The sequence below is a fragment of the Bos indicus genome, chromosome 11 (genome assembly GCF_029378745.1).
Source record: "Bos indicus isolate NIAB-ARS_2022 breed Sahiwal x Tharparkar chromosome 11, NIAB-ARS_B.indTharparkar_mat_pri_1.0, whole genome shotgun sequence".
Lineage (NCBI taxonomy): Eukaryota > Metazoa > Chordata > Mammalia > Artiodactyla > Bovidae > Bos > Bos indicus.
Window position 1 is genome coordinate 14,139,146 of NC_091770.1, and position 23,568 is coordinate 14,162,713.

The following is a 23,568-nucleotide window of genomic DNA, read 5'->3' on the forward strand; positions in this document are numbered from 1 at the left end:
GTGCTGTATAGAGTATTAGTACAAGATGACATGACTCAGAGTGACTAGTGGCTATTTGGAGTGGTCAGAAGGGCCATTCTGATAAAGCGACCTTTAAGGTGAATTTGATTTGGAACAAGGAAGTAAGTTACCCAGGCAGAAGGAACAGTGAGTAAAAAGGCTCTGAGCACAGACAGTGTGAAAATCTGCTGAAAGGCCGGGACAGGTGGAACCCTGGGACGAGAGATGTCAGCTGGGGGAATAGGAAGCAGCCAGAGCTGCAGCTTTTCACAGCCAGGATTAGGGATCCTGACTGTGATTCTGGGTGTGATGACGGGAAGCCTTTAGGAGAATTTCAGCAGGGCTTGATATGATTGAATTTGTGTTTTTAAAGAATCACTCTAGCTGTTGAGTAGAGAATGGCTGTGGGGGCATGAGAAGACACAGGGGATCGTGACACTGACGTGGCCTAGGTGGGAGGGGATGTGACTTGGATGAAACAGTAGTAGGGGAGACAGAGAAACAAATGAAGAACCATTGTAAAGTCTGGAGGCAGAGTAGCTATTCCTTCTGGATGGACTGGGTGTGGGGAACGCAAACATCACAGGGGACTCCTAGATTTTTGTCGTGAGCAATTGGGTGGATGCTTTGCCATTGACTCAGACGGAGGAAGACCAGAGGAGAACGAAGTTGAGAGGAAATAGAGTTTTTGTTAAGTCTGAGATCAGACATCCATCTAGTGATTCAAGTAGGCAGCTGGAAATCGGAGTCTGATTTCTGAGGAGAGGTTGAACCTGAAGATATGGAGATGGCCTTAAACTCATGTCGGGAGAGTATGAAGGTGGAGAAGGGACTGGGCCCAGGCCAGAACCCAGGGCGCTGCAGCGGTCAGGGACTGAGCTGAGGAGGGGCTGCACATGGTTCCACCATGGAGGGAGGGGGAAATGTGGTGTCATAGAATCCCAGAGGAAAATGCAAACGGACCAGGGAAAGTGGAATCTAAGCTTATCTGGAGCCAAAAGAAGTGCATCGGGAATAAGGCTCTGTACCATTGGAAAGGGAGGGCTTTCCCCTGATTCTACGGATGTGATCCCTGTGTTTAAATAGTTCCTTCTTTCTTTTGTCTATTTGTTTCAAAGTAAATTACAAGCCCTCATTAACCCTCTCACCCCTGCTGCAAGTTGGAGAAGTTTAGTAACCTACCACTTTCCTGCCTAGGAAGCGAAGCCACACAGGTGACGTAATACCACCTCGCCCCACTCTGATGTAATACCACCTCACCCCACTATGACTGGTCCAAGATGCTCCATCTCGGGGTATAATTGGCTTGCTCAACTGGCAGCCCTGGCTCCAGGATTCATGTCAGGGATGCAAGGAAGACAAGATCTGAATGATATGGTACAGGGAATATTAAGAAAAGGGTCTAGCTCAGACACCTTCTGTGATTACACCCTCCCAAAGACCTCAGTTTAACATGAGCACTGGGAACAGCGGCCTTTCCTTCCACTGTGCTCTGTTCCCGTGTGGGCCCTCTTCCACCTAGTCTGTGAACATCCTTTCTCACTCCACAGAACCCTGACTACTGCCCACTCTTGTCCAAAGAGTTCCCAATCCCAACCCATCATCAGGTGCTCTATACCATCAGGGAGAAAGCCTTGGTCAGACACCCATGTGTCTCTGACTCAGCCCTTGCTAACCACCATTTTAATGAGCCTGTGTCTGGGTGATCTGTGGGAGGGAGGTGAGAGGTGCAATGGAATTCCTGTGGGAGGGAGCAGGGAGTAGGTGGGCTTTTGATCAAAGGCACACAGCATTTGGAATCTTCAATCCGAGAAGGCAGGGGGCTTCCTAAGCACACTTGGGCACAGAGAGGAAGGTCCTCTGCCCCTCCTCCCCCCAGCTCTGGTACAGCTAGACCTCCAGCCACCAGATCCAGTTGATCTCTTGATTCCCACGGGGCCATGCAATGTCACCAGCCACTCAAACACAGGAGAGAGCTTCAGGCTCGGGTGTCTCCTCTTGCCACCTCACAGCTAGCTCCTGACCTCCACAAGGAATTGAGGGGGGTGGCTGGCTAGAATGCCTCCTTGCCTCAGGCTGCAATCCTCATCCCAGCAATCCAGAGCAAGTCTGCAGCCTTGGGAAGAGCCTCTGGTTACCTGCACAGGATGCAGCCTCGTCTTGGTGCTTCCAATTCCTTCCACAGTCGTCACAGCCACGTGGTGCAAGGTGCAGATGGGAGCCAGGCAGGCATTGGCAGAGAAGTGGCTGGAACCCCAGATTAAGGTCATCCCATTGGCCATTTAGGCCATCAGAGCAGACCCGAGTGCAGGGTCTGGGAGATTTGTGGTGCTTGTGTCACTTCTCCTCACTCTACATCATGTTCTCTTTTCCACAGGTATCCTCATCTCTCCACCCAGGCCAGGGCCTGAGCCCCTCCAGTGTCCTGTGGGGTCACGCTGGTGCACCCTAGGCCTCTGGGCTGGAGCATGGAAGCCAGGGGCACTTTCAGCTGCCTCTTACTCAGGTAGATCCTGGAGGCTGAGCTAAGAGGAAGCCTCTGGGAGGTCCCTTTTTCTCTATGTGCTTAGTTGCTCAGTCATGTGATCCCATGGACTGTAGCCCGCCAGGCTACTCTGTCCACGGGGATTCTCCAGGCAAGAATACTGGAGTGGGCTGCCACGCCCTCTTCTAGGGAATCGTCCCAACCCAGGGATCTAACCCAAGTCTCCTGCATTGCAAGCAGATTCTTTACAGTCTGAGCCACCAGGGAAGCCTAAGAATATTAGAGTGGGTAGCCTATCCCTTTTCCAGGAGATCTTCCCAATCCAGGAATCAAACTGCATTGCAGGAAGATCCTTTACCAGCTGAGCTACTAGGGAGGCCCTTAGCCACTTCAATTTCAGAACCTCCTGTCACTTTTGCTTCTCTGCTTTCACTCACCTCCATTTCTCCCATTCAAAGAGGGAGGCAAAAATCCCCAGATGAATAGCCCTTAGAGCTTCCCCACCTCCATCCTTTTACTCATCTCTCACTCACTCATGCAACCAACATCAGTTACTGAAGACCAACCTTATACCAGGCACCCTGCTGAGGGCTGAGGAAATTAAGGTGAATCAGACAAAACCTCTGTCCTTTAATAGCTTGCCTTCAACTCAGGAAAGCAGAAACCAGCGTGAAGATGCAGTTTAAATATCTTATGGTAAAGGGTTGCAGGAGGGCTGTGCACGTGGCACCAAAGAACCAGCACAAAGGGCTCCCAACCCAGTCTTAGGAGGTCAAGGAAGTCTTCCTGGAGGAGGTGGTATTTTGCCCAGTCCTAAGGTGTTAATAAGAGTTAGTCAGGTAGAGAAGTCCTTGAAAAAAGGACATTCAAGATGGGAAACAGCTTGTGCAGAGACCAAGAAATGAGTGGACATGGAGCACTGGTAGTTCATATCTGTTTCTGCATGAGCGGAGTGCTGGACCCATGGAGAGAAAGAAAACTGGAGAGGAAAGGTGGGGCAAATTGAAAGACCTCACGTGTTGAGCAAAAAAATTGGACTTAGATTGGGGGCAATGGAGGCCTATTGAAGGATTTCATGGGATGTGAAATGAGTCTGAATTTTAGAAAGCTCATTTTATCAGCAGTGGAGAATCTTGTCCATATTTAAAAGCCAGGAAGATGCTCCCTAAGAAATCATTCTATTATATCCCTGGTCGTGATCAAAGCCTATTCAGGAACACAGGGATTTACCCACATGTGTGCATACACACACATACAGACACACACATGCACACAGATACACACAGATACACCATCATTCAAAAGCTGACCCCTGCATCCTAGTCCCCAAAGGCAACCAGCCAGCAAGCAAAGGATACATGATCTTGTCTTGGAGACGATCATACTTGGAAAGCATCACTGTACAAGCCCCACAGCCCCCTTCTCCACAGCCCAGCTTGGTTCCTCTCAGCCCCACTGGAAAGTCAAGGGTTAAGGAATATGAACTCAAAGAAAAAAGTCTTTGTTGGGCTGCTGGGAAATGCCTGGGCTGAGCTGCAAGTGAACAGTCATCCATCTGCACACGGCTCAGGGCCCTCAGCCCCGAGGCCCAAACAGCCTCCCACTCAGAGAGGCTGCCCTGCAGCCCGGGGAGGCAGGGATGGGGCCAGCTCCACTTGCAGAGGAGGAAAGGCCCTGGCCCACGTGTCATTCCCCTGGGACTGGAGCACCACTGCTCTCTATACCTGGAGATCTTCTTGGGATCACAGTCTTCTAGGTGTGGCCTTAACAGGCCCCCAAACTGGTCGGCTCACTGAGCAGGTGAATCAGGTGCCTCAAAGATGGAGCATGTGGGGCAACCCTCATCACCCCAGCTGAACATGCAGCGAAGCCACTCAGGCCAGTATAGGACTTGCTGAGTTTGGCTTCCCTCATTCCCTCGCCAAACCTCTTGGACTGATGAAGTCTGGGGACAAAAATTAGAGCTGCATTAAGGGCTTCTGAATATCCATCCCATAAGATATGTGAAAGGAAATTAAAATGAGGATATTTTTGGGGTCAAAAGCCAATATTGGAGACATCGCTTATGTCCTGGGAGAAATTAAGACTCTGATACTTTTTGAAGTTTGAAAAGTGCCTAACTAATAGGCTGCTTTGGAGAACAGTAATTATGGTGGCCTCTTTCCCATGGGACACACAAGCTGCACTGCTGCTTCTCCCTCAAGCCCCCAGGCCCCCAAGCCTTTCAGCTTCCTGCTGAAGATGGAGAGAGCTGGGTATCTTATCTCCTGGCTATTTCCCTAATTTTAAGATAAAGTTAATAACTAACAATGATAGAGCATCTTCTACTTGGAAAGCATTCATATCCATGTTTGATGTTCACAATAATTTGGTTAGTGAGTAGGGCAGGAACTGCTGTAAGAAACAGTGAAATGAAAGAAAGAAAGAAAGAAAGGAGGGAGGGAGGGAAGGAAGGAAAGAAGGAGGAAAGACTGAGACCCAAGACGTAATGTGAGCCCTGCAAGGTAACAGTCAGTTACTTTGAGTGTTAGGGCCCAAACACAGTCCTCTGATTCTGGATTTGGGGCCTCCTCCTTCACCATGCTGCTGCCTCTTTTAAGGTACAGCTGAAGAGGGCTTTCTAGATCTAGAGTTTTTCCTTTCACTAATCTGGACCTATGAGATTAGCAGTTGAGATCATTCTAGGGGCTCATGAGGATGAAAGGAAGCAGCCCAAAGTAGTCTAGAGGTCTTCTGCTAGCCTGGGGATCTTTCTGGAAGCCAAGGTAGAAGTCAAGTTTAGAGTCTTCTCTCTTGCCTGGAACTCTGACAAATAAACTCTTAACACAGGCAGCAACAAGCCACAAGGACTTCATATTTACATGAAACTATCTTTCAGGGTTGGATTTTATTTGAGATTCGGCATTTAAACCAACCAATGCTATGATCAGGAACTTGTGAGCCTGCTGGGTCTTTACAACCTTATTAGAAAACTAAAATTGATGCCAAGAATCTAAGAATGAGCCTCTCTTTCCAGGCTGCCTAGGTAGATGGGCTGGAAATGGAATTTCGTGCAGTTCCCTCATCCTGCTGAGTGACTCTGCCTCTACAAAAATACCATCAGGTCCATGTGCTGTGAACCTCCAGACCTGCCCCCTCCAGGTCAAAAATCCAGGACAAAGTACACTAGAGCCAGCCACTCTCTGATAGGAGGTGAAAGAACAAGAGGGAAGGCCATGGAGTCCAGGTTCGCTCCTGTGGGTGCGAACACCTTTTTCCTGTTCCAAAATACATCACTGGAAAGAGCCACAAGACACCCCCACCTCTGGGAGCTGTAAGGGTTTGTTGACAGAGGTCAGGATGGGCATCACTCTACAGCAGACCCCTAGAAAGTTTCCAGTGGTGGGTGGGAGGTTCAGACCTTGGCGCTGGGCTTCAGTCCAGCTCTCCCAGCATGTGTCCAGAAAACATGATGTGGGCGAGGCAGGTGCCTGAACACTCCCAGCCTCACTTCCTCCTCTATCAAAGGGATCGCTGTGGAGTCAGTGAGACAGCCTACACAAATCTCCTGCACTCTGCCTGTACATGAGCAGTGCCCATTAGATGTTATCTCCTATTGTCTTTACTGTTGGTTTTGTTCCAAGGTCTCAGAATCCTTTCCTACTATGAAAGAACAAAAGGGATGCGGGATCTTACAGAAGCCCTCCCCACACTGGGGGCGGAGCAACACCCCACCCCCCAGGAGTCCCCCACCCCATGCTTCCCGGCACCTGCCACTCCCACAGTGGATGGTGCCTCTTCACGATTCCTACCTCAGGCATCCCTTTCCCCCAGAATACCCCCTCCTCTGAGTTTCCCTTTCCTTTCGAAGAGCTTGAAAGCCTTCCTGGGAAGCGCATTCCTGCATTAACAAAGGTCCGCTGAGCCAGGCCCCACACCCATTCTTCCTGGTGGGGAGGAGAAAGGCCATGAAGCTGGTCAGGGCTAAGGATGGCCTTTTTGAACTGTTTGTTTTATAGGCCCAGGATTAAACCTCAGTGTTACTGGAGTCTTAAATGCAAGAGACCTTGAAGAATATCAAGGACAACATTCTTACTTGGCAGCTGAGAATTTCAGACCCACAGAGTTCAAATGACTTCCCGGGGTCAGAGAGCTGCCAAGTGACAGAGTTGTGGCTAAAATGCAGAGATCCAGAGCCCTGATCCAGCACTCTTTTCTCTGTACTCCATGGCCTCCAGACCAGTTACTAGCAAATGGCCTAGGGCCCAGAGAATGAGTTCCCAGTGGCCCCTCTCCCTCATCCTCACTCCAAAGTCAGGATACACTTTCTTCTCAGGTAGGCCAAAAGGGTTGTTTCTGGATCTGCATTTTTCTCCACCACCTATAAAAACAAACACAAAAGAAAACTATATTAAACACATACTTAGCCATTGTCTCACCCAAGAATTTGCAGAGGTAATGGAGGTGAGTTAAACATATCATGAAAATGAAGGTACTTTTCTTGACCATTCCATAAGATGAACATATTATCTGCAAGCCAAATTGTGTGCAAGCGGACACCCTGAAATTCTAAAATTCTGTATTCATGTTCGGCTCTGGACCCATGACAGACACGTAGGTGTGGCACCTGCCATGCTGGGCTGATCAAGGCAAAGTCCCCTTTAAGATAAGTATATCATTTCATTTCCAACTGCTGGATAACATCTGTGTACCCCAGGGACAGACCTCTGGCTTTGCCTCCTGGAGAGTAGACTCTTAGGCAGTAGATGGCCAGACTCGGTCGGCCTGTGATCATAGCAGAGTATATTTGAGTTGGGTTATCACAATCAACAGCACTAACACGGGTTAGAAATGGAGGAAAAGTCTCAAACCAAAGGCCCATGAACAGAATGTTCAATAAGATAGAAAGCTTGTCTTACAAAGTGCAGTGCCAGGTCCTGATGGAAATCATCGAAGGAAATTTGTAAAAACCTGTTTCACTTCTCCTCTTGCATCATCAAGCACAATAGGGTTTCGATGATTGGGGTGATTAAAGGGAGAGCACATGTCATAAGGGGCTTCCCAGGGGGCACTAGTGGTAAAGAACCTGCCTGCCAATGCAGGAGACATAAGAGATGAGGGTTCGATCCCTGGGTCAGGAAGATCCCCTGAAGGAGAGCATGGCAACCCACTCCAGTATTCTTGCCTGGAGAATCCCATGGACAGAGGAGTCTGGCTTGCTACAGCTCATAGGTTCACAAAGAATCAGACACAACTGAAGCCACTTAGCATACATACACACACAGAGAGACGTGTGATAAGAGTTTCTTTAGAGAAACCTGTACTAGGGGTCCCACATGTTCTTGAATTATAAGGAAAAGGTATCTGAAATTAAACGACACTTGCTCCTTGGAAGAAAAGCTATGATAAACCTAGACAGAGTATTACAAAGCAGAGACATCACTTTGCCGACAAAGGTCCGTATAGTCAAAGCTATGGCTTTTCCAGTGGTCATGTATAAATGTGAGAGTGGGACCATAAAGGAGGCTGAGTGCCAAAGAATTGATGCTTTTGAACTGTGGTGTTGGAGAAGACTCTTGAGAGTCCCTTGGACTGCAAGGAGATCAAACCAGTCAAGTTTAAAGGAAACCAACCCTGAATAGTCATTGGCAGGACTGATGCTGAAGCTGAAGCCCCAATACTTTGGCCACCTGATACAAAGTGCCAACCCATTGGAAAAGACCCTGATGCTGGGAAAGATTGAGGGCATGAGGAGAAGGGGGCAAATAAGATGAGACAGAGGTTGGACGGCATCATCAACTCAATGGACATGAACTTGAGCAAACTCTGGGACATAGTGGTGAACAGAGGAGCCTGGCATGCTGCAGTCCATAAGGTCACAAAGAGTCAGAGATGAGTTAGTGACTGAACAATAACAACAACAAAAACAGACTTGAGAACTAAGTGCAAGGCACGATCCTGGGTCCCGGGTTGTGGAGAGAAAGCTATAAATTACATTTTTAGGAAAATTGGAGTCATGCTGCATAAAGTCTATAGATTAGATAATAATGATATAGTAACACTAGATTTCTGGTTTTTATAAGTAGATTGTGGTTATGTAAGAATACTCTTATTCTTAGTTTAAGGGAGAAAGAAGTATGATATCTGAAATTTATCCTTAATGTTTCGTAAAGAAAATTTTATACTTTATATGTTCATCCCAATTAATTACATATTTAAATATATAAAATTATGTACTTATAGATCTACATATCTAGGTACCTAGATATCATTTTGTTGGCATTCATTTAGCAAGATTTCTTTGTATTCTTGCAACTTCCTTCTAAGTTTAACTTTTTTTTTAAGTTTAACTTTTAAAGTTCAAAGTTTGAAAAATAAATTTCTTTAGTAGAGGATTTCTCAGGGTTTTGATATCCATCCATTCATCCTTTCCACATTAATTGGGCACCTACTATGTGCCAACAAAATGGTCTAAGAATATCTAAGAAGAGCATCTTGTGGGGATTCTTGTCTTTGAAATACATTTTGGAATATGGTAATTTACCTGATCACAATCTACTCTGCCAACCCGTTCATTAGCTCCCAAATGGTAAATGCCCGGTCTTGGAGACTGTATTCCTCTCATGCCTGTGTGTCCCATAGGCTCAGGCCTGGGAGGAGCTTGTAAATGTTGATAACAAGGGGAGTAGGTGGGTAGGTGACTGAGTGTTGACTTATCACTGACTGCTGCTTCTCGTGGGTGTCACTCCTGGACACTTTCAGCTGTACCCTCCATGCAGAATTTTCTAGACTTCTCCAGGGGTCAACATCTTCACTAACCAGAGAGGGACTGTTTGAATAACAAGAATACAGCACTCCCTGCCCCCGCCCAACCCAACCCCGCCACAGCTAGGAACAGAGATGCAGACACAGAGAATGGACTGCAGAGAGGCAGACACAGAGAATGGACTGCAGAGAGGCAGACACAGAGAATGGACTACAGAGAGGCAGACACAGAGAATGGACGTGTGGACACAGTGGAGGAAGCAGAGGGCGGGACAAATTGAGACAGCAACACTGACATGTCTGCACTACCATGTGTGGGTAGATAGCTGGTGGGAAGCAGATGTATAGCACAGGGAGCTCAGCTCAGTGCTCTGTAACAACCTAGAGGGGTGGGATGGCGGTTGGGAGAGAGGCTCAAGAAGGAGGGGATATATGCACACTTATAGCTGATTCAGGTTGTCATACAGCAGAAACCAACACAACATTGTAAAGCAATTATCCTTCTATTAAAAATACATAAAAAAAAAAAAAAAGGATTCCAGCCAAAAGCATGGTCACTACAGTGATACCAAAATACTGGGCAACTCTTTCCCTTTGACTCTGACTTCAAATCAGAGAAAGTGGAAGCCATAGTCACCAAGGCCTGTCACCACCACAGAAGGCTCTGGAGGTATTTGATCATTTGTATCTTACACCCTCTCCAGGATCACAGTAAGTGAAGGCAAGAGTCCTAGACAGTGGTCTGAAACAGGAAGAGGAGGAAGTGCACATTTAAGAGTGAGTCAGCAGGTTCCATCAGCTTCTTTGGTAACCTCCTTGCACAGTGTCTGGTAAAGAGAGATCTAGACCACCTTGAGAATAGAATCGCGAAGAAACAGCCGCCTCTATTGACTGGGAATTCCTTGGTTGGTCCAGGTTTACAGCACTGTTTCCACCTCCTCTCTCCTCGCCTTGCCTCACCACCTTTCCAGTAGATTCTCAAAAGTCCGTGTTTACAAAATTAAATGTGCCAATATTCATCACAGAGACTGGAGGTAGTCGAAGTTTCAAGAGATGGTAGGGATTGATGCCATAAGAGCATCTAAAAAATTTTAAATTGCTTTCCTAAGGTGAAAATAAAATACACAGGGAAACAATTTTCAACAAACCAGACTGACCTTGAAATGCTGCTTTCTAGATTTGGTGCATCACAGCAACCATCCCTAAAGCAAGAACCTTGCACTGTCACACATGAATTGATGGCTTCATAAATCATCAAACCTTTGAGTTAAGTCGCTGAATCCAGCTGCTCACTCATTACAAAAATCACTTAGAAAAATGCCACGGAAGATGCCTCTGTGTAAGTAATATGTGAAGAAGACCTATTCAGCAACTGTTTCTTAATCTCTCCAATGTACCTGCTGCGTGTGACAGCATTGTTGGAATTCTTGGCTGCAGAAATCTTACAACCACCAACGTGGAAGCTTTGCCTTACCTCTTGGTTTGCTGTCAGAGGCCAACCCTGAAAGCAAGTCAACTCAGGGAAACCACTCTGCACCCGAAAGAGCGCGGGGGACCTCCTTCCCCAGGGCCACCCGCTGACACCACTGAAAGTGAGTGCGACCACCTTGGAAGGCCCTTACACTGCAGCAGCTCACAGCATTCCCCTGCTAGTCACCCAAACACACCCGACAATTTCAGCACTAGTTGCATTTTAATTCTTGAAAACTTCCTCCAAAGTCGCCTAGTTTCTCAACTTAAAATTGCCAATATTGCGAAACAAAACTGCTCTGACTCCTGGGTGTGGTCCTCGCTCATAAAATCCACATGGCCATTCACAATGTACAACCACAGCTACCCTTTTACTGTCCACTTCATTCCCAATCAGGGAGCTGAAGCAAGCACCTCAGCACAGGAGGAGGGAGGGCAAGTGGAGGACAAGGGAGACAATGCGATGTGTTTACAGCTCTCTCCAACTGCCTTAAAATTTGCAAAGATTCTTACCCTTCTGGTGCTGCGATGACTGGTACCCATGTCATAAGACCCTCCTCTGCCCCATTCCATCCCCACTTTTCCTAGGTCCCTATGCACACAGTGAAGTTGATCCAAGTGGGCAATTTTTATCAAAGTAAGAGGTTTGCAATATTTATACATATAACCAAGTGTGGGGTGGGGGACCCATGCCCTTCAGGAAACAAGAATTGTGACTTGCCACAAGATGTCAGTATATGTCCTCACGCAAGTGAGCTCTTACATTGATATGGATGAAATTTCAGAATCAAAGCTGTGTACACGTTATACCCTGAGATTAACAAGAAAACACATTCCTGTTGCTTTTCTCAGTAAATAAAGCAACAAAAGCCTTAGGGTACATTTGATTAAACACCAAAATAGAGGTGGGGTGGGTGACCTCCAATCTCACTGAGAACCCTGTCCACATTTCTGAGCTTGGTGCCAGCATCTCTACAGGCTGGGAGCCTGGAGGAGGGAAGTGCTCACATATACCCCTCTTCTCTCTTCCCTCCCCATCGCTCCTCTGCCCCATGAAGATCTTGACTGGGTTCTAGACCCGAGAAAGTCTTCTCTGCCCAGTGATACCCCAAATTCAGGAATAGCTTTGAAGGAAGAGAAAGAGAGAAGGCGAACAAGTGAGTGAGAACCCAAAATAGAGAGGACAAACATTCCTCCCATGGATCAGGGAAACCAGAGGAAAAGTCAGCTTCTGCTTACCTTTTTGCCATTCACAAAGAAAACCAATTCATCTGCTGTCATTGTCAACAGGTTGGGGGTCCCTGAACTCCAGGTACCTCACGCCCGAGAGGCACTGCCAGTTGCCTCACTGCCCGGCAACTTGACAAATACACCTCCCCCAAAAAGGAAATGAAGTCAGCCCAGGGGAGGGACCAACTTCAGAGCTTTGGGGAATGGAATGTTCTTGGCACAAGCCAGCAGTTTACATAATCAACGAAAATCCAAACAGCCATACACAGCTCATCACACCCCCAACACGTGTGTCCAAGAGCACAGAGGAAGACACGGTGGATACAGCCTTGGTGCTAGACGACCGAGAGTCTTAGGCCTCACCCACATGGCAACTGCTTCATCCCCCTACTTGAAGACAGAGAAGGGAGAGGGGCCATGGTCATGGTCACAGTCGGCAATAGAGATGAGTCACATCCTGCAAGTCCACACTTGCCATCTCGCCATTTAGTTATAGAGACCCAGACTCAGCACGTAACAGAGGGCTCACTCTCCCAGAGCTGGAGGAGTCTGGAGTCACCAGAGGCAGAGTCCAGTGCTTCAGATGCAAACTCTGGCATTTGACTCCAGCAGGTCTCTTCTCACTTTCAGAACTCATTGATTTTCATCTGTAAATGGGCAAATGAATGACATCAAGAGCAAAAGGCTGAGGGATAGATGATGTATTTGGGAAGTGCTTTGTAAATTGGCAAACAACCGAACTTTTTTTTTCTGTTGCAAATGTATTCTCAACAGCACAATAAAAATAATCCTTAAAACAAACCATTTATGAGATTTCCCTTTTGTTTCTCTCCATGAAACACCATAGATTAAACTGTCAGAATAACTCATAAACATATTTTAAAATACTGCACCAAATGAGATGTGCCTATCTCATAGTCATAGGCCAAATTAATACAGAGCTGGTATTATACCATCAACTCCTGTATAAACACACATGCATATCACCTACCTGACACCACCAATGGGCTCTAAAGTCCAGCCCCCCAATGCCCCTCCCAGCTCTCTGTCTCTGGCTCTGACACACGCACATATACACCAGCATTCTCTCTGGTTTCCTACTCTGCTAGCCTCTCTGAGGTAGGTCACTTTCCCTATACCCCTTGAAGGATACAAGGAGGGAGAAAAGCAGACGTGCTTGTACAGAAGTAACTTAGAGAAACCAAAGACTGGCAGGACAACCACCACGATATCAACCAATGCCCCTCTCACAACAGCCTCCACTTAAGCAGGAGATGAAATTCCACTTGTTGGGCGGCTGATCCTCCCAGTTTGCCTCAGATGTCTTGATTTTAGCACTAAAGCCTTGACGTATCTCAGTCCAGGGCAAACGAGGATGACTGGTCAACATAAAACAGTAGTTCTTACCCGGGAAGAGATGATGCCCATCCCAGGAGCCTTTTGGCAATGCCTGGAGATATGTCTTGGTGACAGCAATCATCAGTAATCAATCTATAATAATAATGACAACAATAACAATAATAAAAGAGAGTTTTATCTGAGCCAAACTGAGGCCTACAGTTCAGGAGGCAGTTTCTCCGGTAGTTCTGAAAAACAGTTCCAGAAAAGCATGGTTTGGGGAAGTTTTATATCTTGTCAGAAAAAAATAACAACATCTACCATGATAGGAGTACATTTCTTCATAGTTTCAAAAAAGACAGGTCAGCACACACATAGGGAGTCAGGAAAGCCCTGGTGCCTGGGAAAGAAGGCTTATCACCCAAGAAGCACCAGAACTGGTGTCTTAGGAAAGGAGGCATTTATCTTTAAAATGGACAGTTTCACTCTAGTCAATGCAGACCCAGTTTTTCTTACTGTTAAAGCAGATGTACAACATATGTTAATAGGTCACAAAACAGGCTGTCCTAGTTAGGATAAAGTTTAAGTTAATTCATGGATAAGCCAAAATGGCTTCCTCATGCCTCCATATGTGAATATTTCCACCATCCTTTCCCTTTTCTGATCAAACAAAATCTTTGAACAGAAAGCAGTGATGACCAGATTCTTTGTCCCTTGATGCCAGAGTAGTTGCTCCCTACCCACAGGTCTCTCAGGGCTAGGACTTCCTCTCTTTTTATTTTTTATAGGAAAAGAGTTGCCGAATTACTCTCATTGAAAGTGAAAGTCTCTCATTCATATCTGCAACTCCATGGACTGTAGCCTTCCAGGCTCCTCTGTCCATGGAATTCTCCAGACCAGAATACTGCAGTGGGTAGTCACTCCCTTCTCCAAGGGATCTTCCCAACCCAGGGATCGAACCTAGGTCTCCCACATTGCAGGTGCATTCCTTACCATCTGAGCCACCAGGGAAACCCAATCATTCTCATTACTGGGGAAGGTAATTGATTAATGGAACAAAGTAAACACAGAGGTATATGATGATGGGTAAACATTTTATAAGATATATTATCAATTATATCAAATTGTTGCTCCAACATTGTACATGTGCTTTTAGCAGTCAGCTTAGAGCAAAGAGCAGTACATATCACGTGTACCTTGACAGCTAGGAAAAGAATAACAACGCATACTATGACGATGATAATCCTCTGTAAAGCAAGCTGAAACAAATTGCCTATTACTGATGGACTGTAACCAGATTGTTTAAAGGATCTGTTTCCCATACATCTTTTAGCTTTTTTGCAATTTTTTTTCTAAATGTATAACTGACTTTTCCTCAGGTGTTGATATGAGTGCAACAAGAAATGTGAGCAATGGCACAAACATCTCTTTGTTTAGCCAGCAAAAAATCTAAGGCAGCCCTGTTATCCAGTACTACTTGGACTAAGTGGTTGAGGGATGTCTGTTGTGCTCTACTGTTGTTTGCACTGTCCTCTGCCAAGTTTTGTCCTTTTGTCCTTTGACCAAAAGTGACTGATAGATTTCTAATCATCTCTCTGTGTACATATACTCCTGCACTAAGAATCAAGATTCCCCAAAGACTTTGCCACCAGCTATCTTGGTATTCTGCTAAAATGGATCTCTTGACTCCATAATGAAAAGAGAAAGAAGGTTCATCTATTGCCTTCTACAGAGATGATGGGCTAGCATTATGTACCAGTCAACATAATTATTTTATTTACCATAAAGACATTTATGTGCCCATCTCTGAGAAGGTGGGTCAGTTCTAAAGCCACATGCAAAGATAAAACTCCAGGGAGCACAAACAATCTCACTGACAGCTTTGTTAACTGGAAGCTTTCTTAACAGTATTAAAGCATGGATTTTTTTTTTTTTTTTGCAGGTTTTCCAAAAGTTATCTGTATGACATTTAATATTTGAGAGTAGCTGGCATAATATACACACGTTATTCTCTTTAAGACGTTTGTTAATTAAAGCATACTTCATTTCAAGTATATTCCCAAATATGACATTTTCGTCAAAGCCATGGTAATATAGCCAATGTTTCCAGTTGTGTCTTGCTATTAATATAATATCAACAACTTCAGATATGCAGATGACACCACTTTAATGGCAGAAAGCAAAGAGGAGCTAAAGAGCCTCTTGATGAAGGTGAAAGAAGAGAGTGAAAAAACTGGCTTAAAACTTAACATTCAAAAAACGAAGATCATGGCCTCCAGTCACATCACTTCATAGGAAATAGATGGGGGAAAAGTGTAAACAATGACAAATATTATTTTCTTGGGCTCCAAAATCAGTGCAGATGGTGACTGCAGCCATGAAATTAAAAGCTGCTTTCTCCTTGGAAAGAAAGCTATGACAAATCTGCTGCTACTGCTAAGTCACTTCAGTCATGTCCAACTCTGTGCGACCCCATAGACGGCAGCCCACCAGGCTCCCCTGTCCCTGGGATTCTCCAGGCAAGAACACTGGAGTGGGTTACCATTTCCTTCTCCAATGCATGAAAGTGAAAAGTGAAACTGAAGTTGCTGAGTCCTGTCCGACTCTTAGCGACCCCATAGACTGCAGCCCACCAGGCTCCTCCATTCATGGGATTTTCCAGGCAAGAGTGCTGGAGTGGGGTGCCATTGCCGTCTCTGATGACAAATCTAGACAGTGTATTAAAAAGCAGAGACATCACTTTACCAACAAAGGTCTATACAGTCAAAGCTATGGTTTTTCCAGTAGAAGTGTCCAGATGTGAGAATTGGACCATAAAGAAGGCTGAGTGCCGAAAAACTAGCGCTTTAGAACTATGGTGCTGGAGAAGACTCATGAGAGTCCCTTGGACAGCAAGGAGATCTAACCAGTCAATCCTAAAGGAAATCAACCCTGAATATTCATTGGAAGGACTGGCGCTGAAGCTGAAGCTCCAATACTTTGGCCACCTGATGCAAAGACCGATTCATTGGTAAAGAGCCTGATGCTGGGAAAGATTGAGGGCAAGAGAAGAGGGTGACAGAGGAGGAGATAGTTGGGTGGCATCACTGACTAGTGGACATGAGTTAGAGCAAACTCCGGGAGAGAGTGAAGGACAGGGAAGGCTGACGTGGTGCCATCCATGGGTTCACAGAGAGTCAGACCTGGCGACTAAACAACAATAATCAATACAAGGAGAAAAAATTCTTATTAAACTCGTGCGAGTAACTATTATCATGAACTTAAGAATACTCCACATTCTGGTGGAAACAGGTAGAGAGGAAAGACAAAAGTTTTCATTCTGACTACAAAGGTTTAATTTACCAAATTGGTGTAAGTCATAATTAGCTTGGGCTTCTCTGATAGTTCAGTTGGTAAAGAATCTGCCTGCAATTCAGGAGACCTGGGGTTGATTCCTGAGTCAGGAAGATATGCTGGAGAAGGGAGAGGCTACCCACTCCATTACTCTTGGGCTTCCCTTGTGGCTCAGCTCGTATAGAATCTACTTGCAACGCGGGAGACCTGGGTTTGATCCCTGGGTTGGGATGACCCCCTGGAGAAGGGAAAGGCTACCCACTCAGTATTCTGGCCTGGAGAATTCCATGGATTGTATAATCCATGGGGTCGCAAAGAGTTGGACACGACTGAGTGACTTTCACTTTCATAATTAGCTTAGGGGAAATGTTTCCTTATATCTGAAAAAGAAAGATAAAAAGCCAGTAATATTTCAGATCACAAAGTCACTAAAATTATTATTCTATTTATCAGTTCATTCAACCCATAGAACTAATTCTTGTTTTGCTTAAACCCAATTTTTCCTTTAGTTTTATTACTCTTGCCTGATGATGGAAGGTGATAATGTCAGTGATCATCTCAAGAAGTTTGCAAGGTTTTTGTTAAGGCTCATAGAATTGGCCCAGGGAGACTGTGGATCATATACCCCAAGTAGAAAACACATTTATTTTCCAGTAGTTCCTTTGTGATTGTGAGGGCATCAGCCTTGCTGTAAGGGGAAGCTCTAACCCATCAAAAGAAAAGTGGAGTTTGCCAGGAATCCAGGAAGAGCCAAGCAGTCAACTTGAGTTTCCCAAGGCCCAACTATTTAATTTACAGCTATTCCTCACTCATCTTAATTCCTCTGATTTAGGAGCAGACATTTGCCATGTTACAAGGATGTCAGGATGGCAAAAGTCTGACAATGAGAAGTTAATTTCTGCTGCAGTAGCATGGACTTTATACATAACATAATCTTCAAGATTCTTTTGCTGTTGCCTTCACATGTGAGCAAACTGGGCACTTCCCTGAAGCTCGAGTTCAATCTCTGCGAAAATGAAAGTGGCTTCAGTCATGACTTTGGTCTTTGTGACCCCATGGACTGTAGCCCATCAGGCTCCTCTGTCCGTGGGATTCTCCAGGAAAGAATACTGGAGTGATTTGCCATTTCCTTATTTAGTATAGACTCAATTTTGATGACAGATAACATTTCATGTTAGGACATATACGACTTCCAGGAATTTCACATAAAAATTTCTGGGACATTTATTTTGCATATTTACTAACAACATAAAGAAGTAACAACATAAAGAAGGCTGAATGTTACTTTTTATTTGACAATGCTTCCCATGACAACATGCTGGATTAGTTTAGGAGAGAAAAATATTTCAAAGTTAGTTCTAAACCAAAGGACTTCAGTTATAATTTGAACATGGGAAATTTTTTCAAAATGTCAAAAAGGTTTTTTAAAACCTTTAGTCAAATAAGTCACCGTGGAAAAACATTTAGTCATTAATTTAAGCAAAGTGACAATAAAATATTTCAAAGGCAAATACAGAAAGACAACAGATTGCTATAATGTATTAAAAAAAAAAAAAAGACCTTTCACAATCCATTATCAAAACAGATCAATATTCTGAGAAAACTTTGTCCTCCTAACAGAGAAAACCAAACTCTAGTCCTGACCACTATCCTTTCTCAGGTCACCTCTTCCACAAACCTCCCACAACCTACCATATCTAAATTTGTCTATCTTCTTTCTCATTTAGAAATAACCAGATTCTGGACAAAATCACTTTCTTTTTACCTTAACAAAATGCATTTACATTCCTCATATCTTCTTTTATCAGAATCACATCCTACTTTCCTTGAATATTGAAATATTTTTCTTATTGTTTCTAGTAGGTTTAATTATATTACTATTGTTAACCCTTAAGAACCTTCAGTTCAGTTCAGTCACTCAGTCGTGTCCGACTCTTTGTAACCCCATGAATCGCAGCACAGCAAGCCTCCCTGTCCATCACCAACTCCCGGAGTTCACCCAGACTCATGTCTATCAAGTCAGTGATGCCATGCAGCCATCTCATCCTCTGTGGTTCCCTTCTCCTCCTGCCCCCAATCCCTCCCAGCATCAGGGTCTTTTCCAATGAGTCAACTCTTTGCATGAGGTGGCCAAAGTATTGGAGTTTCGGATTTAGCATCAGTCCTTCCAAAGAAATCCCAGGACTGATCTTTAGGATGGACTGGTTGGACCTCCTTGCAGTCCAACGAACTCTCAAGCGTCTTCTCCAACACCTCAGTTCAAAAGCATCAATTTTTCAGCACTCAGCTTTCTTCACAGTCCAATTCTCACATCCATACATGACCTCTGGAAAAACCATAGCCTTGACTAGACAGACCTTTGTTGGCAAAGTAATGTCTCTGCTTTTTAATATGCTATCTAGGTTGGTCATAACTTTCTTTCCAAGGAGTAATCACCTTTTAATTTCATGGCTGCAATCACCATCTGCAGTAATTTTGGAGCCCCCAAAAATGAAGTCTGACACTGTTTCCACTGTTTCCCCATCTATTTCCCATGAAGTGATGGGACCAGATGCCATGATCTTTGTTTTCTTAATGTTGAGCTTTAAGTCAACCTTTTCACTCTCCTCTTTCACTTTCATCAAGAGGCTTTTGAGTTCCTCTTCACTTTCTGCCATAAGGGTAGTGTCATCTCTAGCAAAAATCAAGAACCAATCATTGCAAGCTGTCTGTTTTATTAGCATTTCCTGATTGGCGTGTTTGCATACATATTCCATAACTTCTAGAAACATACATATTTTCACAACATAATTTCTCTCAATGTGGTATAAGATGTCTTTTCAATAAACCAAACATCTTCAGTTTTTCTCTAATAAAAGACAAAGGTAGGTAAACAGAGACTTGTTTAGCAATTAATGTTTCCACATTTATTAAAAACAATATAGACATTAAATGAATTCCCATCCTCAATTTAGCAAAACCCTAGTTTCAAGTAAAGATTTCAACAAAAATCTGGAGAAACTACTTTTTTTTGGATAAACTATTTTTAAGCAAATAGTGCCCCGAGGTCAGGGGCAGTGGCCAAGAGTACCAGACTGCGATGGCGCAGGAATGGCCAAGAGGAGCTACCCTGCGTCCCAGGTCAGGGGGGGCGGCTGAGAGGAAATACCCTGCGTCCGAGGTCAGGGGCTGCGACGAGAGGAGTTATCCCGTGTCTGAGGTCAGGGGCGGCGGCCGGGAGGGGATACCCCATGCCCCAAGCCTTAGGCCAGTGGTGGCGTGCGGGGGGAGCTACCCCACGCCCCTAAGCCCGAGGCCAAGGGCGGCAGCCAAGAGGAGCAACCCCAGTTCCAAGGAGCCGTGGCTGCGTGGGCGCAGGAGGGCCTAGAGGAGCTATCCCACGTTGAAGGTCAGGAAGGGCAGCGGTGAGGAGATACCCTTCATCCAAGGTAAGGAGCAATGGCTGTACTTTGCTGGAGCAGCCGTAAAGAGATACCCCACGCCCAAGGTAAAAGAAACCCAAGTAAGACCATAGGTGTTGCAAGAGGGCACCAGAGGGCAAAGACACTGAAACCATACTCACAGAAAACTAGTCAATCTAATCACATTAGGATCACAGCCTTGTCTAACTCAATGAAACTAAGCCATGCCCCTGGGGCAACCCAAGATGGGCGAGTCATAGTGGAGAGATCTGACAGAATGTGGTCCACTGAAGAAGGGAATGGCAAACCACTTCAGTATTCTTGCCTTGAGAACCCCATGAACAGTATGAAAAGGCAAAATGATAGGATACTGAAAGAGAAACTCCCTAGGTCAGTAGGTACCCAATATGCTACTGGAGATCAGTGGAGAAATAACTCCAGAAAGAATGAAGGGATGGAGCCAAAGCAAAAAAAAAAAAAAAAATACCCAGCTGTGGCTATGACTGGTGATAGAAGCAAGGTCTGATGCTGTAAAGAGCAATATTGCATAGGAACCTGGAATGTCAGGTCCATGAATCAAGGCAAATTGGAAGTGGTCAAACAAGAGATGGCAAGAATGAATGTCGACATTCTAGAAATCAGCAAACTGAAATGGACTGGAATGGGTGAATTTAACTCAGATGACCATTATATCTACTACTGTGGGCAAGAATCCCTTAGAAGAAATGGAGTAACTATCATGGTCAACAAAAGAGTCCGAAATGCAGTACTTGCATGCAATCTCAAAAACGACAGAATGATCTGTGTTCGTTTCCAAGGCAAACCATTCAATATCACAGTAATCCAAGTCTATGCCCCAACCAGTAACACTGAAGAAGCTGAAGTTGAACGGTTCTATGAAGACCTACAAGACCTTTTAGAACTAACACCCAAAAAGGATGTCCTTTTCATTATAGGGGACTGGAATGCAAAAGTAGGAAGTCAAGAAACACCTGGAGTAACAGGCAATTTTGACCTTGGAATACAGAATGAAGCAGGGCAAAGACTAATAGAGTTTTGCCAAGAAAATGCACTGGTCATAACAAACACCCTCTTCCAACAACACAAGAGAAGACACTATACATGGACATCACCAGATGGTCAACACCGAAATCAGATTGATTATATTCTTTGCAGCCAAAGATGGAGAAGCTCTATACAGTCAGCAAAAACAAGACCAGGAGCTGACGGTGGCTCAGACCATGAACTCCTTATTGCCAAATTCAGACTGTAATTGAAGAAAGTAGGGAAAACCACTAGACCATTCAGGTATGACCTAAATCAAATCCCTTATGATTATACAGTGGAAGTGAGAAATAGATTTAAGGGCCTAGATCTGATAGATAGAGTGTCTGATGAACTATGGAATGAGGTTTGTGACACTGTACAGGAGACAGGGATCAAGACCATCCCCATGGAAAAGAAATGCAAAAAAGCAAAATGGCTGTCTGGGGAGGCCTTACAAATAGCTGTGAAAAGAAGAGAAGTGAAAAGCAAAGGAGAAAAGGAAAGACAAACATCTGAATGCAGAGTTCCAAAGAATAGCAAGAAGAGATAAGAAAGCCTTCTTCAGCAATCAATGCAAAGAAATAGAGGAAAACAACAGAATGGGAAAGGCTAGGGATCTGTTCAAGAAAATCAGAGATACCAAAGGAACATTTCATGCAAAGATGGGCTCGATAAAGGACAGAAATTGTACGGACCTAACAGAAGCAGAAGATATTAAGAAGAGATGGCAAGAATACACAGAAGAACTGTACAAAAAATATCTTCACGACCCAGATAATGCCAGAAAATTTGGAAAACTCAGCAGTGGCCACAGGACTGGAAAAGGACAGTTTTCATTCCAATCCCAAAGAAAGGCAATGCCAAAGAATGCTCAAGCTACCGCACAATTGCACTCATCTCACATGCTAGTAAATAATGCTCAAAATTCTCCAAGCCAGGCTTCAGCAATATGTGAACCGTGAACTTCCAGATGTTCAAGCTGGTTTTAGAAAAGGCAGAGGAACCAGAGATCAAATTGCCAACATCCGCTGGATCATGGAAAAAGCAAGAGAGTTCCAGAAAAGCATCTATTTCTGCTTTATTGACTATGCCAAAGCCTTTGACTGTGTGGAGCACAATAAAGTGTGGAAAATTCTGAAAGAGATGGGAATACCAGACCACCTGACCTGCCTCTTGAGAAATTTGTATGCAGGTCAGGAAGCAACAGTTAGAACTGGACATGAAACAACAGACTCGTTCCAAATAGGAAAAGGAGAACGTCAAGGCTGTATATTGTCACCCTGCTTATTTAACTTATATGCAGAGTACATCATGAGAAACACTGGACTGGAAGAAACACAAGCTGGAATCAAGATTGCCGGGAGAAATATCAATAACCAGAGATATGCAGATGACACCACCCTTATGGCAGAAAGTGAAAAGGAACTCAAAAGCCTGTTGATGAAAGTGAAAGTGGAGAGTGAAAAAGTTGGCTTAAAGCTCAACATTCAGAAAACAAAGATCATGGCATCCGGTCCCATCACTTCATGGGAAATAGATGGGGAAACAGTGTCAGGCTTTATTTTTCTGGGCTCCAAAATCACTGCAGATGGTGACTGCAGCCATGAAATTAAAAGATGCTTACTCCTTGGAAGGAAAGTTATGACCAACCTAGATAGCATATTCAAAAGCAGAGACATTACTTTGCCAACAAAGGTTCGTCTAGTCAAGGCTATGGTTTTTCCTGTGGTCATGTATGGATGTGAGGGTTGGACTGTGAAAAAGGCTGAGCTCCGAAGAATTGATGCCTTTGAACTGTGGTGTTGGAGAAGACTCTTGAGAGTCCCTTGGACTGCAAGGAGATCCAACCAGTCCATTCTGAAGGAGATCAGCCCTGGGATTTCTTTGGAAGGAATGATACTAAAGCTGAAACTCCAGTACTTTGGCCACCTCATGTGAAGGGTTGACTCATTGGAAAAGACTTTGATGCTGGGAGGGATTGGGGGCAGGAGGAGAAGGGGACGACAGAGGATGAGATGGCTGGATGGCATCACGGACTCGATGGACGTGAGTCTGAGTGAACTCCGGGAGTTGGTGATGGACAGGGAGGCCTGGCGTGCTGTGATTCATGGGGTCGCAAAGAGTCGGACACGACTGAGCGACTGATCTGATCTGATCTGATTTTTAAGCAAACTTACCGCGACTGAACTGAACTGAACTGAAGCATGAAACATAATTAGTCTTAAAGAATCTACCTAACATCCATTTGTCTCTATCTGTTTTATTATTTATGAAAATATCATCATAGCAAGTTAATTTTCTCTTTGAAAATTTTTCTAACAGAGATGACATGAGTTTATTGACTTTCATAAACCCAGGTACAATTAAAGTATTATTCTATTGTTGATGACTTGTAAAGACATGTCTGTATTAATTATACCAATAACTTAAGCTAACTTTAATACTGAATATTTCCCACATCTCATGAACCCAAAATTCCTTTTAGTAAATTTCTATTATATTTCTGAGAATTTATATAAA

At 44.6% G+C, this 23,568-nt stretch overlaps 1 protein-coding gene across 4 annotated transcripts in view; it reads right to left on the bottom strand.

Moving 5' to 3' along the window:
- XDH (xanthine dehydrogenase) overlaps positions 1–13,372 on the bottom strand; it is a 61,265-nt gene extending 47,893 nt beyond the window's left edge. For 3 of the 4 annotated variants that reach the window (XM_019969965.2, XM_070798466.1, XM_019969964.2), the window contains exons 1-4: positions 11,939–12,091; positions 6,788–6,845; positions 3,844–3,940; positions 2,139–2,247 (exon numbers count right to left, since the gene is read on the bottom strand). In XM_019969965.2, the coding sequence (XP_019825524.2) occupies positions 2,139–2,247; positions 3,844–3,940; positions 6,788–6,845; positions 11,939–11,980 (306 nt within the window). In that variant the 5' untranslated portion in view covers positions 11,981–12,091. Of the gene's footprint in view, positions 1–2,138; positions 2,248–3,843; positions 3,941–6,787; positions 6,846–11,938; positions 12,092–13,336 lie in introns of those variants that run through there. The other variant, XM_070798467.1, reaches the window with a different exon arrangement.
- Positions 13,373–23,568: the final 10,196 nt, after the last annotated feature.